Source organism: Fringilla coelebs (assembly GCF_963513975.1).
Source record: "Fringilla coelebs genome assembly, chromosome: 5".
Classification (NCBI taxonomy): Eukaryota; Metazoa; Chordata; class Aves; order Passeriformes; family Fringillidae; genus Fringilla; species Fringilla coelebs.
Window position 1 is genome coordinate 20,771,268 of NC_140033.1, and position 18,243 is coordinate 20,789,510.

The window sequence follows — 18,243 nt, forward strand, 5'->3', positions numbered from 1 at the left end:
AAATCTCAGTATAAAATCCAGTCTGTTTTCTGCCTGTTCTGAGTTAGTTTAGACTTTCACACTGTTTGTGTATGTGGTCTTCCTGTCTGGAACTGTGTTTAAAGGGCTAGTGTGATTTGTTTTGTTTATGTAGTGCTGAAAATTCAGTCTTTGGCATGAGAAAATCTGACCCTTCATGAAGAACAGCTGGAAAATAAGATATGTGCCATCGAAGTGGGAAACCATCTTAAAGTAGTGTTCTGGGGTTTAAAGTTTGATATGTTTTAGAGTATAATGTACTACGGCTTTTCTTTCCTAAGAACAGGTTGGACAAATATATCAGAAACAGTTTAGGTATAGTGCCTCTTTTTTTTTCAGGCAAGTAAATAAATTTGATTCCTCTATTTCAGCTGAGTTTGTCTGTTCCTCTATCAGAGTCTATGAAAGTTGCTGAAGTGAGGGCAACTTTACCTAAAATTTCAAGTGCTTCACTTTGCTAAAACATTTTGTAGAAGCTAAGATGCACAGGATATTTCAGCTCTGTTTTATGGCACTCTTTGAGAGATCACTGGTGAAGCCAATGACTTTGTGCTGTCTTATGCTTGGATGGAAAGCTCAGTAAATAGATACAAAATTGCCCTGGTTTCCTCTTTCTGTTACCCCTTTAAAAATATTTTTTGGCAAAATTTCCTCAAAAAAGCCCCTGTTTGAGGTGGCTGCTGACTATCATGCTGGTCTGTGTTGCCTAAATAGTTTTAGGATGGTCTGTTCTGTATTCTACCAATACTCCGCTCTCCTTTATCTTATAGCTTGACTGTAAATTCTTTGGGATTGAGACCATATTTTTTTCTTGTATGTTTGTATAGCCCTTAGTGCACCTTAGCATTTTGGTCTGTGAGCAGAGCAGGAATAAAAATAATATATTATCTGTGTTGGTATTAATTTGTAGGAAGGGTTGTGCAGGATACAGGATAGAATTTAGGACCATTCAGCTTTCAGTTTCATGCACACAGTGCCTTTTGCTCTGATCAAGAAATAGGAGGTAGATTAAACCATTTAAAATAGTGAGGGAGGATTAAAACTTAAACAAACTTATCAGCATCTTTTTCTTCTAATTGAACTGAGGGTTTTTGTGATTGCCTAATTTCTATTTTAAAAATAATTAAATATTAATGATAACAAAAACTGTGACAGGTCATCCCCTTAAGAAATAATAACTTGTTAGCATAACAGTACTAAACCTACTGGGCTGAACTAAATCAGCTGAAGGTTTAGCGCAGTACATTTGTTTCACAACCCATCATGAAGGAGTTTGGGGACAACAGCTCTTCGTTTTGATAAACTCATCTTTAACCAATACAATAATTAAAAACATGCCATGGTGAATATTTTTTTATGAAACAAATGGGAATTATGAAATGATATATTCTTAAAATAAAAAAAAACTATATTAATTTCAAATGGCAACTGTGCTGAACCCTTGTGTTCCTTTGGTCTGTGTTGAGTTGTGAAGTGAGGAAGAATTTGGGGACCATTGGGTTTGAAAGGCACCTGACAGATTGGAGGGAAACACAGTAGCTATGGAGCACTAGGCTTGGGACAAGCCAGCTCCAATTTAGGTAACTGCTGCTAAAAAACTGGATTAGGGAGGGAGCATGTTTGTAATGGGTATTAAAACTTTCATCAAGAAATGCAGCTAAGCTATTAGACTAGTGAAGGGCCTTGGGAAGAATGAAGGAGATTCTCCAGGCACAAGAAAGTGATGTTAAAAAACTCTGCAAGAACTATGCTCCTTTTCTTTTCTCAAAAAGCTAAATTTTTTAAGGTATGCTTGCAGGCTATTTCTGCATGATCAACTGCAGGAAGTAAAAAAAGTACTTCAAGCATTATGGTTCACATAGCCTTAGTACTAGAGCTGATCAGTTGACAAAAACCAATCAGTTGACAAAAAATGTGATGGTGGAAGGTTTCCTCTCAAAAACCCATTTATTTCAAAATCTCAAAATCTGACAAGTTGCTGGGGAATTTAGCTAGTTTGTTTGTTTTTAATTTGTATGTTTGTAAACGTAGAATCACAGAATCATCTAAATTGGAAAAGACCCTTGAGATCATGACCAACCTATGACATAACACCATCTTGTCAACTAGACCATGACACTTAGTGCTACATCCAGTCTTCTCTTAAACACCTGTTTAATTACATATCCAAAATTACGGCACAGCTTTTGGTAGCACATAATTACTTCAATCCCTGTGTATACATCGTGAGTTGTATTTATAAATGCTCACAAAATTCTCTTCAAGTGCATGTCAGGGACATGTAAGGGCAGGGATACGTGAGAGAGATTGTCTATGTGAAAGTGGTCTGCATAAAGAATAACTTTGGAAACCTGATTTTCAGTCTGATGCATTGATACTAATTATATGTTTTAAAAATATAGAAACTAGATCACTGAAAGAGCTTATAAAAAATCTGAAGTCTGCCAATGTCACCTAGAATGGGATGTTTCTGTGGTCATGTGTTTTGGTTTGTTTGGCTTCTTTGATTTGGTTGGGGGTAATTGTTTGTCTCCTTTGTAAATAAAGAGGCTATTTTCAGAACTAAGTGCTTGAAAATTAATTGTGGTTCATGCTTTCAGTAAAGAAAAAAAATTTGCATATATTGAATAGAAGTGCCTACTAGATTTCTGTAAAATTCCATTTGGTGGTTACACAGTACAGTAACAGTAGCTGTTTACTTGATGACCTGCTAATCCTTGCACTTTGTGTTGTCTACTCCCCAAGGCATTTGAGAATAAAATGATGTTTCCCAAATATTCCATCCACATTAATTTTTCTTGTTTGGCAAATTGAAGAAGATATTACACTGCAGCTCCTCCTACCTTTGCACCAATTATCTGCTAGGGCCTGCAATTCTGAAAGAATCAGAAGAATCCAAATAATGGGAGGAGAAATGCATAAATAAAAAACAAAACAAAAAACCCAAAAAATCCCCAAACCAAAACAAGCCAAGACCAACGAAAAAGAAAAAAGTAAGCTAGATCCCAAGCCATAGAAAGGCTAGCTGTTTAAGAGTGTATAGCACTAATAAACACTCCCTGTATATTGTGATACTCTGGCATGATTATTCCCAGTTTTAGGTTAACACAGTGTGTTCCACTATGTAAGTATTCAGCAGTCATTAATTATATGACTTAATTAATAGGGTTGGTTTCTTTGAGGTAAAATTACAGTATCAACCCACTAAATAATATATTTGCATTAATAAAGCAAGTGAAGTATTTAACATTTTCTATTTATGAACATAAGAATCTTTATATTTCTAATAGCATTCTTTTCAATTTTTATGTATTACCTTAGAGCAACCTTCCCCATTAGTATTTTTCTCTGAGAATGACTTGTTAACATGTTCAGAACAGTAAAAATGCATTCTCTTTATTTTAGTAATTCCAGAGACTGGTGATATTGCAGTTCTGAAAACTGGAGATGACAAGAAAGATTATGATATATTGAGAAAGCACAGAACTATGATGATTTTTTTTGCATAATAATAATAATAATATATACATACCTGTAAATAGTATGTAAATATTCAAATTAACATTCAATAAACATTCAAATAAAAATGATGTTAAATTTAACTCTTTTTCCTTTAAGAAAGCTGTGAGAGAGGTAAGTGGTTTCCCTAGGAAGAAATTTGGGTAGGTGGATTTACAGATAGGAGAAGTCAGCTTCCATCTGTATTCTTTCAACAACCTGTACTTCTGATCCTGAAGAAAAAGAGAAAAAATGATTTGTGTTGTTGTACTTCGGCCTGATCCTTTCTTACTCATCAAACTTCTCAGACTCCTCAAACTGCTTTAGTTTTCAACCAGTACATGGTAAAACCAAATACATAATTCCATGTTCTTTGCAGAACTCTTGGAATATCTATGCCTAAAATTAAAGAAAATGACATCTCAGTTGTTTGGAAAAACATCCATATAGGGTGAATGATATCAATAATTTACAGCAATTACAGCAAATTTGGTAATGATAGTGATCTTATACTAGCATGGCAACCTGGAGTAATTCTCAGGTTTTTTTTATTTTGTTTTATTTTAATAGAAATTTCATTTTTTGTCATTGAATTATTTCCCCTCTGTACATGCCTGCTTAACTAGTTGTATGTATACCCAGCTTTTCTCTAATGGGATAAGTCTATCTGGCAGTCAGAATGGAATGATCATTATATTTAGACTCATAATGAATTCATTTGGTTGAGCCAGTTTCAGTTTAATTTGGGGTTTTAATGGCTCAGATGACTTGATTGGAGAAGGTACATTAAAGACTTTAACTTTTACTGTGAGAATAGATATATAAGACCATTCAAAAATCTAAATGCTAGATGAAATTCCCTTAATTCTCTCACTTGCTATACTCCTATGATGGGCCTTTTTTGTCAGAAGGTAAATACTTTCAGGAACTTGAGATAAAAATAAGAAAAATCTTAGTGATAGCTGGAGGTGATATTTCAGTTCTTTGTTATTGTTATAGCTAAGAATCTCAATATCTATTAAAAGTCCCATGAATTTATATGTAAGATTCCTGATCCTTCTGAAAGTCTTGGCTAACTGACTACAGTCTGTCTGCTCCCACAACTCTTATAATTACCATTTGCATTACTCTATCCAGAGCTCACATAATTCCATTTGTTACAATAAGACAATTAAACATTATTTTTTCATTTTTACATTGAATATCTGGTTCTGAGATTTGAAAGAAATATGAAAATTCTTGCAAGTGATAATATAGTGTAATCAGAAACATTTAAATATTACCCAAGTGATGTACTCTGAAAAACCCTTTGAAGGTTGTTCAGGTGTCTTTGTGTTGTTCATGGGTTGCTGAATTAAGTAACTGATAAGTTTGTCCACGATAATTAAGAGCAGGAAACAGACTACTTTTGTACATATATATTGGACACACGATTCAGAAATTATATTTGACCTATTAGTAGGATTTTTGATCAGTCTTCTCCAGTTGCTGAGGGCATTGCTAAATGAATGAGTTGCCTGAATATTGGAAGAATGTGGGTTTCAGAAAAGTGAATGTGCTATTTGTACTGTATTGTGTAAATCTTGTATTCTTTTAGCCAAGTTCTCACATCATTAATTTTTAGCTCTATTATTAGATATTAGGGGGAATTGTGTTTGCAATGTTGATGAAGGACAGAGGTGTTTATTTGCTTTTGATATGAAATGGCATTTTGTCTGTATTTTAATGGTTTAGTGAACTGTGAATCTTAATGCTGCACATTAAAGCAAATTGCAGCCCCATCAGGCAGATATCTCATGTAGAGATGATTTTTATGTCCATTGAAGTAGCAATGAAGCCATTCTCTTTTTGTATCATGATCCATTTCATAGCAAATGAATACACATCTTGCAGACATTCTGTCAAAGTATTTCTGATGTTTTCACTCTGGCAAGTATGGGAATAGTAGGAAATGGAACTGCATCTCAGGGAAATGTGAGGTATTTCATGATAGCACGTCAATCTATCAGGCATTTTCCAAATTCAGAGAAGCTACTCGAATAAAATTGAGAAAATGTTTAAACCATCACTAATACTAGGTACAGAGCTGTGCTATTCAAGTCCAGCTGAGCTAGATGATATCAGACACATCCAGCAATGAACTTTGCCTTGTAGTGAACTGTAGTGAACTGAATCTAGAAGATGTCACATGAAAATGAGGTGACAAAATAAGTCTTCCAGAAACCATGTTTACCCAAGGCTACTTGAAAATCTGAGACCTGCTCAGCCTTGGTAGGGTCTGAGCAGTATAAAGAATGCTTCAGATCTGGATATTTTAATCAGTAAGAGCTGAAGAGTTGCAGAACTTAATCCTTCTTCAGTGTCAAAAAGCACCTTTTTTTCTGTGTTTCTTTGGTCTGACTCTGGCCTTTTTGACAGTTTCTTTCCCCCATGACAATCTTTAGAAATGTGTGCCCAAAGTTAAGATCCCCTGAAGTTAGTTTTATAACATTTGAACTTCTGGATCACTTTACTTTTCCAAAGTATTTTTGTTGTGAAAGCTGCAGATGGAAGCATAGTGGGATTTTCAAAAGCAGTTAAACAGACAAGTCACTTAACTCTCATTTAAATTAATTAGCTATATTGAGCAAGTTCCCCTTGGCACTTTTGAAAGTTTCTCTGCTAACTGTTTATGTCTACATAAAAAATTATGATTTTCAGAAGAGGATGAGCATCCAGCAACTCCCTTTAAAGCTTGACTACTACAGGTTTTCAGTAGTTCTGAAAATTATAATTGTCCCTTGTTCTCTGTTCTCAAATGATCCTCTCTTGTTTTGTAGTTTCTTAACAGTTCCTTCTGTCATTTATTGTAAAAAGTTAATCTCAGAGAAGTAGTGGGATCAATAACACTAGCTCATAAAGAGAGAAAAATAATGACATGGGTGAATTTTCTGCACAAGTTCAAGAAACTGGAATCTTTAATACATACAATCACTAAAAAACCTGATAGCTATTTAAGACTATTGTAATTATGTTTTGTACTGCATTTACTTATTACTTTTATATTATGCAAAATAATAGCTCAAAAATACATTACAGGCAAAGACTTTTGCAGGTATTTGTGGATAGCTGGGAGTGAACCAGATGATCAGAATTAGCATGACTTTTCAGTTATTAAGGTCTGCATATACAGAAACCCTTAACAGACCTGTTCAAGTATAACAAAAGCACAGTGCTCACTCTGAGGTATAGTTTCCCTGCTCCTCTTTCTGCCCCTGCTACAGTATTGTCCAAGTAGCAGTCTGAGGATATACACACATCAGCATTTTGGTTTCAATCAAGAGTCACCTACTGAAAGGAATCTACTAATTATTCTCGCTCATTGTGGAGTGAGTCTTGGGCTAAGTGAATGGGGTTGCTTTTGGCTGAAATGAAAATAGAATATACTTTCCAGGACAGTTAATCTTCATTAATGAAGCCCACTGAACTATGCCAAAATTAGGTCAATGCAACCTTCTTCTGCAGACTCTAATTTCAAATACAGACCAATGTTATAATCAGTTCCTCCTAATTAACAGCTTTGCTCTGCCCATTGGCACATTGCTTGTTAATAGAGCAATAAACTGAGTTGTCAGATGGTTGTGTTCATGGGAGAATCCCGTCTTTCCACAAACTTCCAGAGTTATCATCCTACAACGCCAGAATTTTCTCAGATATACATGTATTTTGAAGCAATTTTCAATTTCAAACACTGGCCAATGTTTCTTGGGACTATATCTCCTCTTTTGCCTTAAATAATAGTACAAAAGTACTGCTACTTGTACTAGTACAGAACGAATGAGCAAGAACCAATAACATCTTTTAAAGCTTTTTGATAAATCTAGGTCACCCTACATGTGGTTTTTTTTGCCCAGAAAATTAATCCAGACAATCAAGATTTTAAAACAAAGGATTTATACCTTGTAAAAGCCACCTGCCCCAACCATTCATTCTGGTTATTTTCTACATTGATTTAGAAATTTTTATGCTTTAAGATTCATTTGTGTTTGACTTTTTCTATGGCTAACCAGTCAATAGTGTTTATATTAATAATGTATTTATTAAGGAAAACAATTCTTTATCCAGTGAGTTTTTCAACATTCAAAACCTTGTATAACTTTATATGCTGGAAATTATATATTTTTTAATTTGTGTCAGATGTATCAAAGTGAAAAACATATATGAATCTTTGCCAGCTAGCTTCAGAAATAAGAAGAATATTATCAGTTGTTGCCAATGTGAGGTAATCTGAGGCACTTAAATGTTTTGCAAACTGTGAAGAGATTTTAGGCATGATTTTAGTCAATTAAAATAGTGTCAGGACAAAAGTATGTGAAATTGTAAATAACTATAAAATTAAAGAATTTCCCTCTTTTTTTAATTTTTAAATTTTCTTTTTAGTAAAGTAGAAGTTTTAAAAGACAAAAGGGAATTCTCTGTACTTATCTAAGCCATCAATTCACAATACAGTAAGTGTGGCCTTAGGATTCTTAATGACAGAAAAGAACCACCGTAGTGTCATAGTATTAAATACTGATCAGGTATAAACTCACCTTTCTAATTCAAATGTGTTTAAAAACGGGACAGCTAAGCTTTATCCTGTCAGGCTTTCTGCTGGATGAGATCTTGCCTGTCCGTGCCATTCTAAGTCTATGCTGGACAAGGTGGTGTCTGCTCTCCTGGTGATTCTGTACTGTGTGCTATAATCTGGCCAATATGTAGTGCTGTGGTTTTCTGAGTCATTCCAAATTTATCCACAGTTCTGGATTAATGACCATGGTTTACTGTTGCCCCCCATTATTGTAGTGTGTGACTAAATCACAAGATTTGTATTTATTCTCCTAGCAACAATGAGAAGGGAAATTGCCTTCTCTATCATGCTGTTTTCATCATAGCATGTTTTTTCTCACATCCAGTAGATGAAACAATAAGGGGTTATGTGGGCTTTTAGGATTTCAGTGATTAAAACCGGGAGATTGTAATAGAGGTGAATTTTTTCTTAGTGTATCAAGTGCTCTGCTGGAGCTCTATCAAAGCTGTTTCATAAGAAACTGGCTTATTCTTGTGCTTTTTAGGAAGCTAATTGCTTAAATTATTTTCTTTTCCATAGTCACCTGATGATGTATTTTGCATAGTCATCACAATCCTTGATATAAAATCTGGTTGACGCTGGGGATTCAGGATCCCCTCCCAATGAAATCCTCGAGTGATTTTGAGGGTTCACAGAGCTGGCTTTAGGAGTGATTCTTGCCTCCTTGTTGCTCTGTGGTCCTTGGAGTGGAGAACAACATCAAAGTCCTGCACCGAAGGGGCGCAGAGGAGAGCAGGAGTCTGGCTGCTTGTGTCTGCTTTATCCACCCTGTGCAGTGCTGTAACTGGTGCTCTGGCTCTCTGGGGAAGGCATCTAAGGCCAGCAATGCTACATTGTGATTTCCCCTCAAGTCTGTTGAAAAAATGCTGGGAAAAAAAAAAAAACTTTAAAGGCCAAAATTACCCCTTTTTATAAGCTGTCCTCATTCTGTCCTCCTCCAGAAGGAACTGAAAACATTCCTGATGCCTGAAGTTTTGTTACTGCTGTTTCGCTTATGAATACAGCCTCCAAATGAAACTGAAGTGCTAAGTACTTAATAGGCAAGAACAAGGAAAGTGCTTTGTCCTTGAGTGCTCACCGCCTCAGAAAGGAATGAAAGGTGGGGCTGGGAGCAGCAAGGAGGGGTTCTGCTGCCACCAGGGGCTCTGCTTCCCTCTGTGACCTCTGCAGAACAGGGCTAAGGACAGCTGGCACCAAACTGAGTGATAATTTTAAGTAGGAAATTCTTTAAATCCAAGAGTTCCCTCTTCAGATTTCATTGGCGGGGCAAGCAGGAAGAATACATGGGCGAATGAAAAAATGTATTTTGCTAATGTGCTGCTGTGGAGAAAGCTGGGATTTCTAAAACAAGATTGCATTGTTCTGGGCTACAAAAGGATCCCTGGACTTATTACATCAGGAAAACTAAGGCAGTAGTCATGACATCTTCTTCCATTGTTATTCAGAAAGCAGTATATGCTTATTTTAATCTTCTAGAAATGCAAACAAAACACTTTTGAGCATTTCAAGGCATCGAAAGTGGAAAAGTATAAAATATCCACATTTGTAGAAGGGATGGCATCACAGACCATGGAGCTCTTTGTTTTGCTAGAGCTGATGCATGGAGATTTTAATCTATTTCTTTACTGTACCAGAAATTGCTCTGAAGCTCACTCTGAAAATAGACTTATTTTGTAATTAAATGTTTGAGAACTCCTGATATTTATATTTGCATGTGATTAACTTTTTACAGCACCGTGTATGGGGCTTTTTGCTTTTAAACTAGCCTGGAGTCAATAAATATCTTTACAGATGTCAATTTGGTCAGCAGTAAAGAGGTAAATAGAAACTAATGGCACTCATCAAGCTTGTGGCATGAATGATTTATTGGACACAATCATTTAACACTTTTTTAAAGTCAGTGCAAGGGAAAGAAACAGGCTTCTTATTATGGTAAACTGTATTTGTGCTGTCAGCAAGTAGTGATTTATGACAAACCTGTGGCCAGGATTAGGATATTATAAATGAAGGAAAACAGAAGTCTCATTAATGTTTTATACCCACAGGTAGAAGATATGCAGTGGGCTAACAGAGAACACACTCATCCAGCATCTGTCTGCAGCCTGCCCTGTAAAGCTGGGGAAAGGAAGAAAACCGTGAAGGGAGTGCCCTGCTGCTGGCACTGCGAGCGCTGCGAGGGCTACCACTACCAGGTGGATGAATTCAACTGCGAACTCTGTCCCATCAACAAGAGGCCCAACGCCAACCGCACGGATTGCCAGCTCATCCCCATAATCAAACTGGAGTGGCATTCTCCTTGGGCCATCGTGCCTGTCTTCATAGCTATTCTCGGGATAATTGCCACCACCTTTGTGATCGTGACATTTGTCCGCTACAACGACACGCCCATCGTCAGGGCCTCTGGGCGGGAGCTCAGCTATGTGCTCCTGACTGGGATTTTTCTCTGTTACTCCATTACTTTTTTAATGATTGCAGCTCCTGATACAGTGGTCTGCTCGTTTCGAAGGATCTTTTTAGGACTCGGCATGTGTTTCAGCTATGCTGCGTTACTTACCAAAACAAACAGGATTCACAGAATATTTGAACAAGGTAAAAAATCTGTCACAGCTCCCAAATTTATTAGTCCAGCTTCTCAGCTGGTGATCACTTTCAGCCTCATATCCTTGCAGCTTATTGGAGTCTTCATCTGGTTTGCTATCGATCCACCACATACCATTGTAGACTATGGAGAGCAGAGGACACTTGACCCAGAAAATGCCAGAGGAGTTCTCAAATGTGACATTTCAGATCTTTCTCTCATTTGTTCCCTTGGATATAGTATTCTCTTGATGGTCACATGCACTGTTTATGCTATTAAAACAAGAGGGGTTCCAGAGACCTTCAATGAAGCAAAACCTATTGGATTTACTATGTACACAACCTGCATAATTTGGTTAGCTTTTATTCCAATCTTTTTTGGTACGGCCCAATCAGCAGAGAAGGTAAGTGATGTGTTTGCCTCCCAAAACACTGCTCTTTTTCTATTTTCATCTCTCAATAATTACAGCACAAAAACATTTTCGCTCTTGCAAATGAGTAATTCTGAATGGCAAACAAACCATCAGAATTCACAGACAATGAAGCATATGTTTCCAAAAGTAGGTTTCCCATGTATCAACACAAGAAACTGATTGTGATTGTTGTGTGACTGGCGTAAAATGTTGACAATTTCTCAATATAACCTTTAATGACTCTTTCTTCTAACATTTGTTATTGCCCTTCAGTGATGCTGTGACATGAAGCACTATCAATCTTTGTTATCATCTACAGATCTGATAGAACTGGTTGCATTCCACAAGTGTAAGAAGATCAACTTACATTTGTCAAAAATAATGAAGAAAAATGCCTGGGCAGAATGAAAAGAATTACTTTTGTTTCTGGTTGACACACAAAACTTTAAAAACTTAAAAGAACCAAAACTAGAGCAGGGGGAATTAAATTGCGAATGAAGTTGTGTAAATTCATATAAGGCATAATTCACTAATTATTATATCAATGCAAAAAGAAAACACTTTCCTGATGATTTAATAAGAAATGAAATGATTGATACGTAGATGCAAACCACATCAGACATGTGACCCTCCTCTCTTTTAATGGGAAGGCAGAGGTAAATGTCAACTGTGTGAGTACTTATTGAGGTGACAGTGCTGAAAACAACAAGTTAGGCAGGGAAAAGGAATAATACTAGCATCAGTCTTCAAAACTGCAAATATTTGATATATGGAAATTCTTAAAAATACGAAATTAAAGTTAATAGTCTTTCACATAAATTCTTGTCTTTCCTTCAAGCAGGTTTTGTATAATGTTTTCAAATATTCATTTTAATGTAATTGGAAAAGTCAGCCTGTGTTCACTTATAATTGTGGAAAGGTTTGACATGTCTCTAGTTTAGAGGGCACACTTGTCTGTGGAATTAAAGAACAGTTCTGTATACCTTGATGAAACACTTTCCAATTCAAGCAGAAGAATTGTATGGGGCAGAGTGTGGCAGAAAAAAATATTTTCCTCCCTAGAAATTGAAGCAGGCTTGCTGAATGGGATCAGGCCTATTTTCATGGCTTTTTGGATTAAGTTGGGGAAGTTGATGCCTTAGGTTTTAGCTTTTATATTTTTCAGATTCTGTACTGCTTTAGTGTGTAGTTCCGTGCTTCATATTAAGGGATGGTAAAATCTCTTCACAGAGTAGCTAGACAGAAAAATTCCTTTTCTAGCTGGGAACCAAGAACAACTGATCCAAATTTCAGGCCCAGGAGCATAAACAACATGGACTGAAGAGAGAAAAACAAGAAGAATGTGACTTCATAACCTAAAGCTATAATTGAACAATTAACTCCAATATGAAAATGGACCAGAACTTATAAAAGTGAGAGACCTCCTGAGCAGTGGTTCATTTTTGGGACCATTTTGGATTCATCTTGGGTGTAGCCCTGGCTGGGATCTTGTAGTGCCCAAGGTGTATCCACTGAGACCTTTTAATAAATACCTGCTTTATTCTTTAACTCCATCTCGCCTCTGTTCTAGGTCAGCCTTGGCAAGGCATCAAAGTGAGTACCAAGGTAATGGCTTATGACAGATAGAGTAAGTTAAAAAATCCCATTTGACATAGGAAAACATGTTTAGGTAAATTGTTTTTTGTATTTGTAGGCTTAAGTCACAAAAATGCTTTGTTGTATAAATGTGTGGTACTTTTAACAGCTTGGTCTGGTCAGGTTTATGGCAAGTACTTGAACCAAAATAATTGAGTCTTGAAATAGGAAATATTTCTCTGCTGGTTACCATGCATTGGCTTTGATTTAGACCACCAGTTCACCTTGGATTGTAGTAAAGGATGATCTGGTTTCAACCTTTAAAGACGAGAATAATGAACATCTCTTCTGCATTTCTTTTTCAAAGCCCAAGTCTACACAAATGATGCTAAATCACACAGCTTCTAACATTAAATTTCACTTGTAAATTCCCATTTTTCTTTCTAAATTATTTGTTTTTCTTTCCTCTTCTTTATGGAGGGAAAAAGTGCTAATACAGTAGCTATGTAATTCAAATAATTTTTTCCAAAGTGCTGCTTCTTTTTGCTGTAAATAAAAACCATGCTTCCACACAGAGTTTTACAGATATCTTCATAACAGTTAACATATTCCATACAATTTAAATACGTCTCTGAATGGTATAAAAATGTGTAAATCTTACTGCACACATATATATGGTCTAAATAAACTTATGGTTTCTCAGTTGATGCATAACACCATAATAGCATTTTAAAAACAAGGTAGTGTATTTTAGAATGGCTGGAGCTTACTGAAAGAGAACAGAGCAATAAAAGCTGGGGATTTTAAAGTACTATTTTAAAGCAATGTTTCCTTTATGAAAGGTTGACAGTAATAAATTTATCATGACTTTATCACTAATAAATTTCTTCATTACTTGCCAGGGGTACGTCCAGTTGCTATCTTTAGATTTTTTTCTGTTTGAATAATGAGTAATTAAAAAATTTTCCAAAATGTTTTGAGGAATTTAATTTTCCTAGACATAAGCAGTGTTTGCAATAAAAACAGAAGTTACTAAGCATTTCTTGAAAGAGGTTGTACACTTAAGTGTTCAATTAACACTAATTAAATAACAAACCTACTGACCAGCTTTTATTTCACTGTCAATACCACTGATAAACAAAAAAAAGTACCATCAATGCTGAAAATAGATGTCTAGATCCAAAACTCAAAGCTCACCTTAGAAAACCTACCCTTACATTTAGTGGCCTTGGGGATCAATTCAAAAGTATAGGTTTCCTAGGAGATTCTGTAAATAGTCTAGAGGAGTGCAAACATGTAGAGTCAGCACAAGTGCATAAATTGAGTGTTGGCATCACTCAAACTTCAAATATGCATGATGAAGGTAATTTGAATAAGCATAAGTACTTATGTGCAGACAGATTAGGAATCTTTGTGATAATGCTTGCTGTGAAGCACAGAATGGGAAACTGCCCTCTTTCACTCCTGAAGGATCTTGGGTCTCTATCTGGTGAATGCAGCTGAGTTAAATGTCTGAATTTGCATGCAGTGACATATCCATAAGAAAAAAACATAGTAAAAGTTAAGGTAATTCAACAAGATGCCATGGGAATATGTTGATTTCTAGTCTTGACATTTGTAAAATTTTTACAGTCCTTAATAACAAATCCTGTTTTTTTAAATTTTTATTATCTCAGTTTACATGTAAGTTTGAAACTAATATAAAATTGAGAAAACGACTGTATATTATTGAAGAAATTAATATATATACAGAGATAAGTAAAAAAATGTTAAATCCAAATCCAAAACACCCTGGCAGAATTCACACTTCGTGGCTTGTATTGATCTCCATGTTTTCTCATTTGTCCTTATTTTCAAGCAATAATATAAATAGCAGAATATAAATGCCCTGTGGTACTAAAAACACTATTTTGGGTTGTAATTCTTACAGATGTCCTGCAGAAAAAAAATAAACATTGACTTTAGGTTCTGTGTGATTTTTTTTTGGTCTAGTTCATGATTTTGTCCATTCGTGTTCATGTTCATGCCTTCTTTGACAGCTCCTTCTTCATGAAAAGAACCTACTACAAAAATTTAAATTTTTCCAGTTTTTCATTAAACTGAATGATAAATGCTCCCCTAAGACATAAACCATGAATTTTCTAACACATTAATGTCAGTGAAGTGTTTTAGAGGCAAAGGAGAGAAATTCTGTCAGAAAGCATTCTGTGGATATAGCTTTTCTCTATGTCATGCACATGTGTATAGCCAAACACTGGAAGTGCTGGAATCATCTCGGATAGAGATGTCTGAAATGTCATAATGACCAGAATGCTGCAGAAAAATATGCTGAATAGCTGAGTGATTAAAACAGGTGTTTGAATTCCTGTGTAAAATTAAGTTAAAATGGCAGATTGCACTAAAACCTTCTGAGGATAGATGGCTGTCTGAAGTACAAACCTATTTACTAAACTGAGCTTTGTAAATTCCCTTCCTTTTAGCATTTTTGACAGGTGGATAAATCATGTTTATTCACAGATTATTATCACACATCATTATTATCAGACATAATTTATTACATTAATCTGGAAATACTGTGATTGAATGAGAAGATGAATACTTGTTCCCCATACTGTGAATGAAGAGATGTTTCACTTTCTGCTACGGAAAGACCATAAAAACACTGAACAATTTCTTCGATCTCCTCCAACTGGAAGCAATTTAAAGGTGTGATCTAACAAGGGAGATAAATTTTAATGTATTTTCAATTATTCTGACAACTCTGACCTCTCTTTTCATAACTGCAATATAGAAAAACTGTAATTTTATAATAGAAATTTTCTCATAAATTATTGTCCTTATGATATTACTATTCCAGCTCTTTTCATGCTGGATTTATTGTTCAGTGGATCTTATGCTTATATCCATCTGTTTGTTAGTAACACTAAAAGAAGTTAGAAACAATACCAAAAGTATTCCACTATTAATTTGACTTGTAAATTACTGCTGTAATTGTCAAGATAAAGAAATTCAATTCTCAGTGGGAGGAAGAGCTAGTTCCATCAGAGTAGTAATATGCATTCATTAGTTTAAAGAAAACAACTACTAATGATAGTTCAGGTAGAGACTTTTTCCGTCTCCCATATTTCTAAAAAAGTATACAAATCATCTTTTGTGCGTGAATTCTTGACTAAATATATTCCTGTGACTGCAGGAAAACAGCATCTTAATGATTCCTCAGATTGTATTAATGAAGGGCACAGCACTGAGCTTGTGCTGCACCTCAAAGCATTCTCTTCTAATCCTGATGGTATGTGGAGATCTAGCTCTGCAGGTAGTCTGTGCAATACACATCATAGGAAAAAGTCCTTATAAAAATCTTATAAATTTAGCATTTAAAAATGCATAAATTTAGCATTTCTTTCATTTTATGAATAATTTTTGGCTTGGATAAACTGGAATCTCTGCTGCCAACACTGTGCATAGCATGAGGATTAATCTGAGCGATGTTTGAAACATTTTCTCATTTTCCTCATTACAGGAGAAGAAGTTAGAAAAGTGCTGAAGTGCTGAACATTGCACATTCAGCTGTGTATCATTGTTCAAAACTCCATTTCTGAGCTCCTAATGTTTTTTTATTCAGATTCTTTAGAATATGGGAGTATTTGCAAGATTATTAAAAACTATCAATATTTGAATTTTTGCATGTCCAAAGTACAAGATTCATAACGACCAACGTAGAAAACTGGACTTGTTTAGCTTGTTTCTACATTTTTCTGTGGCAAGGAGGGTGTTGTTTTTTCTCCTAGGTAGCAAGTGATAGGACAAGAGAAAATTGCATTAGGCTGTGGCTGGGCAGGTTTATCCTGGATGTTAGGAAAAACTTCTTCACTGAAAGGGTGGTCGAGCATTGAACAGGGAAGCGGTGGTGTCACTGTCCCTGGAGGTGTTTAAAAGACATAGATGTGGCACTTAGAGACATGGTTTAGTGGTGGACTTGGCAGTGGTAGGTTAATGATTGGATTTGATGATGTTTGAGGTCTTTTCCGACCTAAATGACTGCATTATTCTATGTCTTGGAACAGAAAATTAGTTAAAATTCACCAGATTATTTGACAGAAATATCCCTCCCTCTCACTGGAAATCATGTTAAAGATGGAGAAACTTTTTGTCCTTCTCATTTCACGTTTTTTCAAATGTAAAATTTCATGAAATAAATTATTTCTATGCTTCATAATTTCCTCCAACTTTTGGCCTAATCCTTGGCAGAAATTGGAACTTTGTTGTTCTACTATAGAAGCAGAGTGGTAAAAGAGATGTGAACGAGAGTGTGACAAAATCACAGTTTATTGTCCAACCCAGCTGGGTTTCAGCAGCCCCCAAATCTGTTTTCCCTCCCAGCCTCCCATGAGCCTGTGTTAGAGGACAGAGGAGTAGTCACACTTCTCCTGGGTGGCAGCATACCTGCAAAAGATACATCTAATGAGAAACCAGTTAAACACAGAGATTCTCTTTCAAAAATTGCTTTGTGGGAACCCATTCCCAAAGTTATTTCTTAGGAAAAGAATGTGATTATATTTTTCTTTTTTTAAAGTTTATTAGCTGATTAGTGAGACAAAACTGATGGATTGGATTGTGTAATTTAAAATATTGTAGGCATTTTCAAAGCTTTTTTTGAGTTTCAACCTTTTCTATCCTTGTAAGTTTAAACTGAAATTTGGAAGCAGAGCAATTCTGATATTTAAAGAGCATAATTTCACAAGTTTTAAGCTGTTTCCACTTTCTTAAACTGAAAAATGTCTGGACTGTTGACTGCAACACCAGCCTTGCATTTAAAAAAAACACTTATGAAAAGATTTTTGATGAGTTTTCAGGCCAAGTACTTTTTAAGAAAATACTACTTTTTAAAATTTCTAGCACCTGTTTAGTTTCTTTTGTTATTTAGCTGCACAGCATAGCGTGTACCTGAGTTTCAGGAAGTGTTCTTACTGAATGACTGTGCAAAGTTAAAGCATATGTAATTTTAAAAATAGGCTTTATTGTTTTAAGAGACGCCCATTGCCTTTAGAGTGAGATTTCATTTTGTCCATTTCATTAATGAAGCTACAAGGATTTTGAGTATGCATGTTGAGCACTGATTTTAATTACAGAATGACAGAATGAACTAGATTGGAAAAGACCTTTAAGATCATTTAGTCCTAACTATGATAAGTTGTATAGGATGTTTCACAAAGAGAGACAACGCCAGCTCCTCCAAGAAAGAAGGGAAGTATTTAGTAAAATATATTTTTTATTTTTTTAGCCCAGTGAGGTGCTCATGTGTGCACCTGAGGGTTGCAAACCCTTTTCATTTCTGCAAAGCTGGGTGTCTGTTCCAGCATGAGCACTGGGCTGGCGTACCCAGCTGTATGCATTGAAAAGATGCGCGCCTGCCACGCAATGGAGAACGCTGGCATTTTCCTTGTCTGACATGTCTGCTTCTGGCCCCATCATGAATGATGGCTTTTCTCCCAAAGTCAGGAATCAGCTGCCAGAAAAATTAAATTTGCCTGTGATCAGCATCCTACCCCATCC

The 18,243-nt window shown here is 35.7% G+C and overlaps 1 protein-coding gene across 1 annotated transcript in view; it reads left to right on the forward strand.

Moving 5' to 3' along the window:
• GRM8 (glutamate metabotropic receptor 8) overlaps positions 1-18,243 on the forward strand; it is a gene marked incomplete at both ends in the record, with an annotated part of 304,418 nt that overhangs the window by 251,074 nt on the left and 35,101 nt on the right. The window contains one exon of the mRNA XM_084206051.1: positions 10,171-11,106. Coding sequence (XP_084062177.1) covers positions 10,171-11,106 — 936 coding nt within the window. The remainder of the gene's footprint in view (positions 1-10,170; positions 11,107-18,243) is intronic.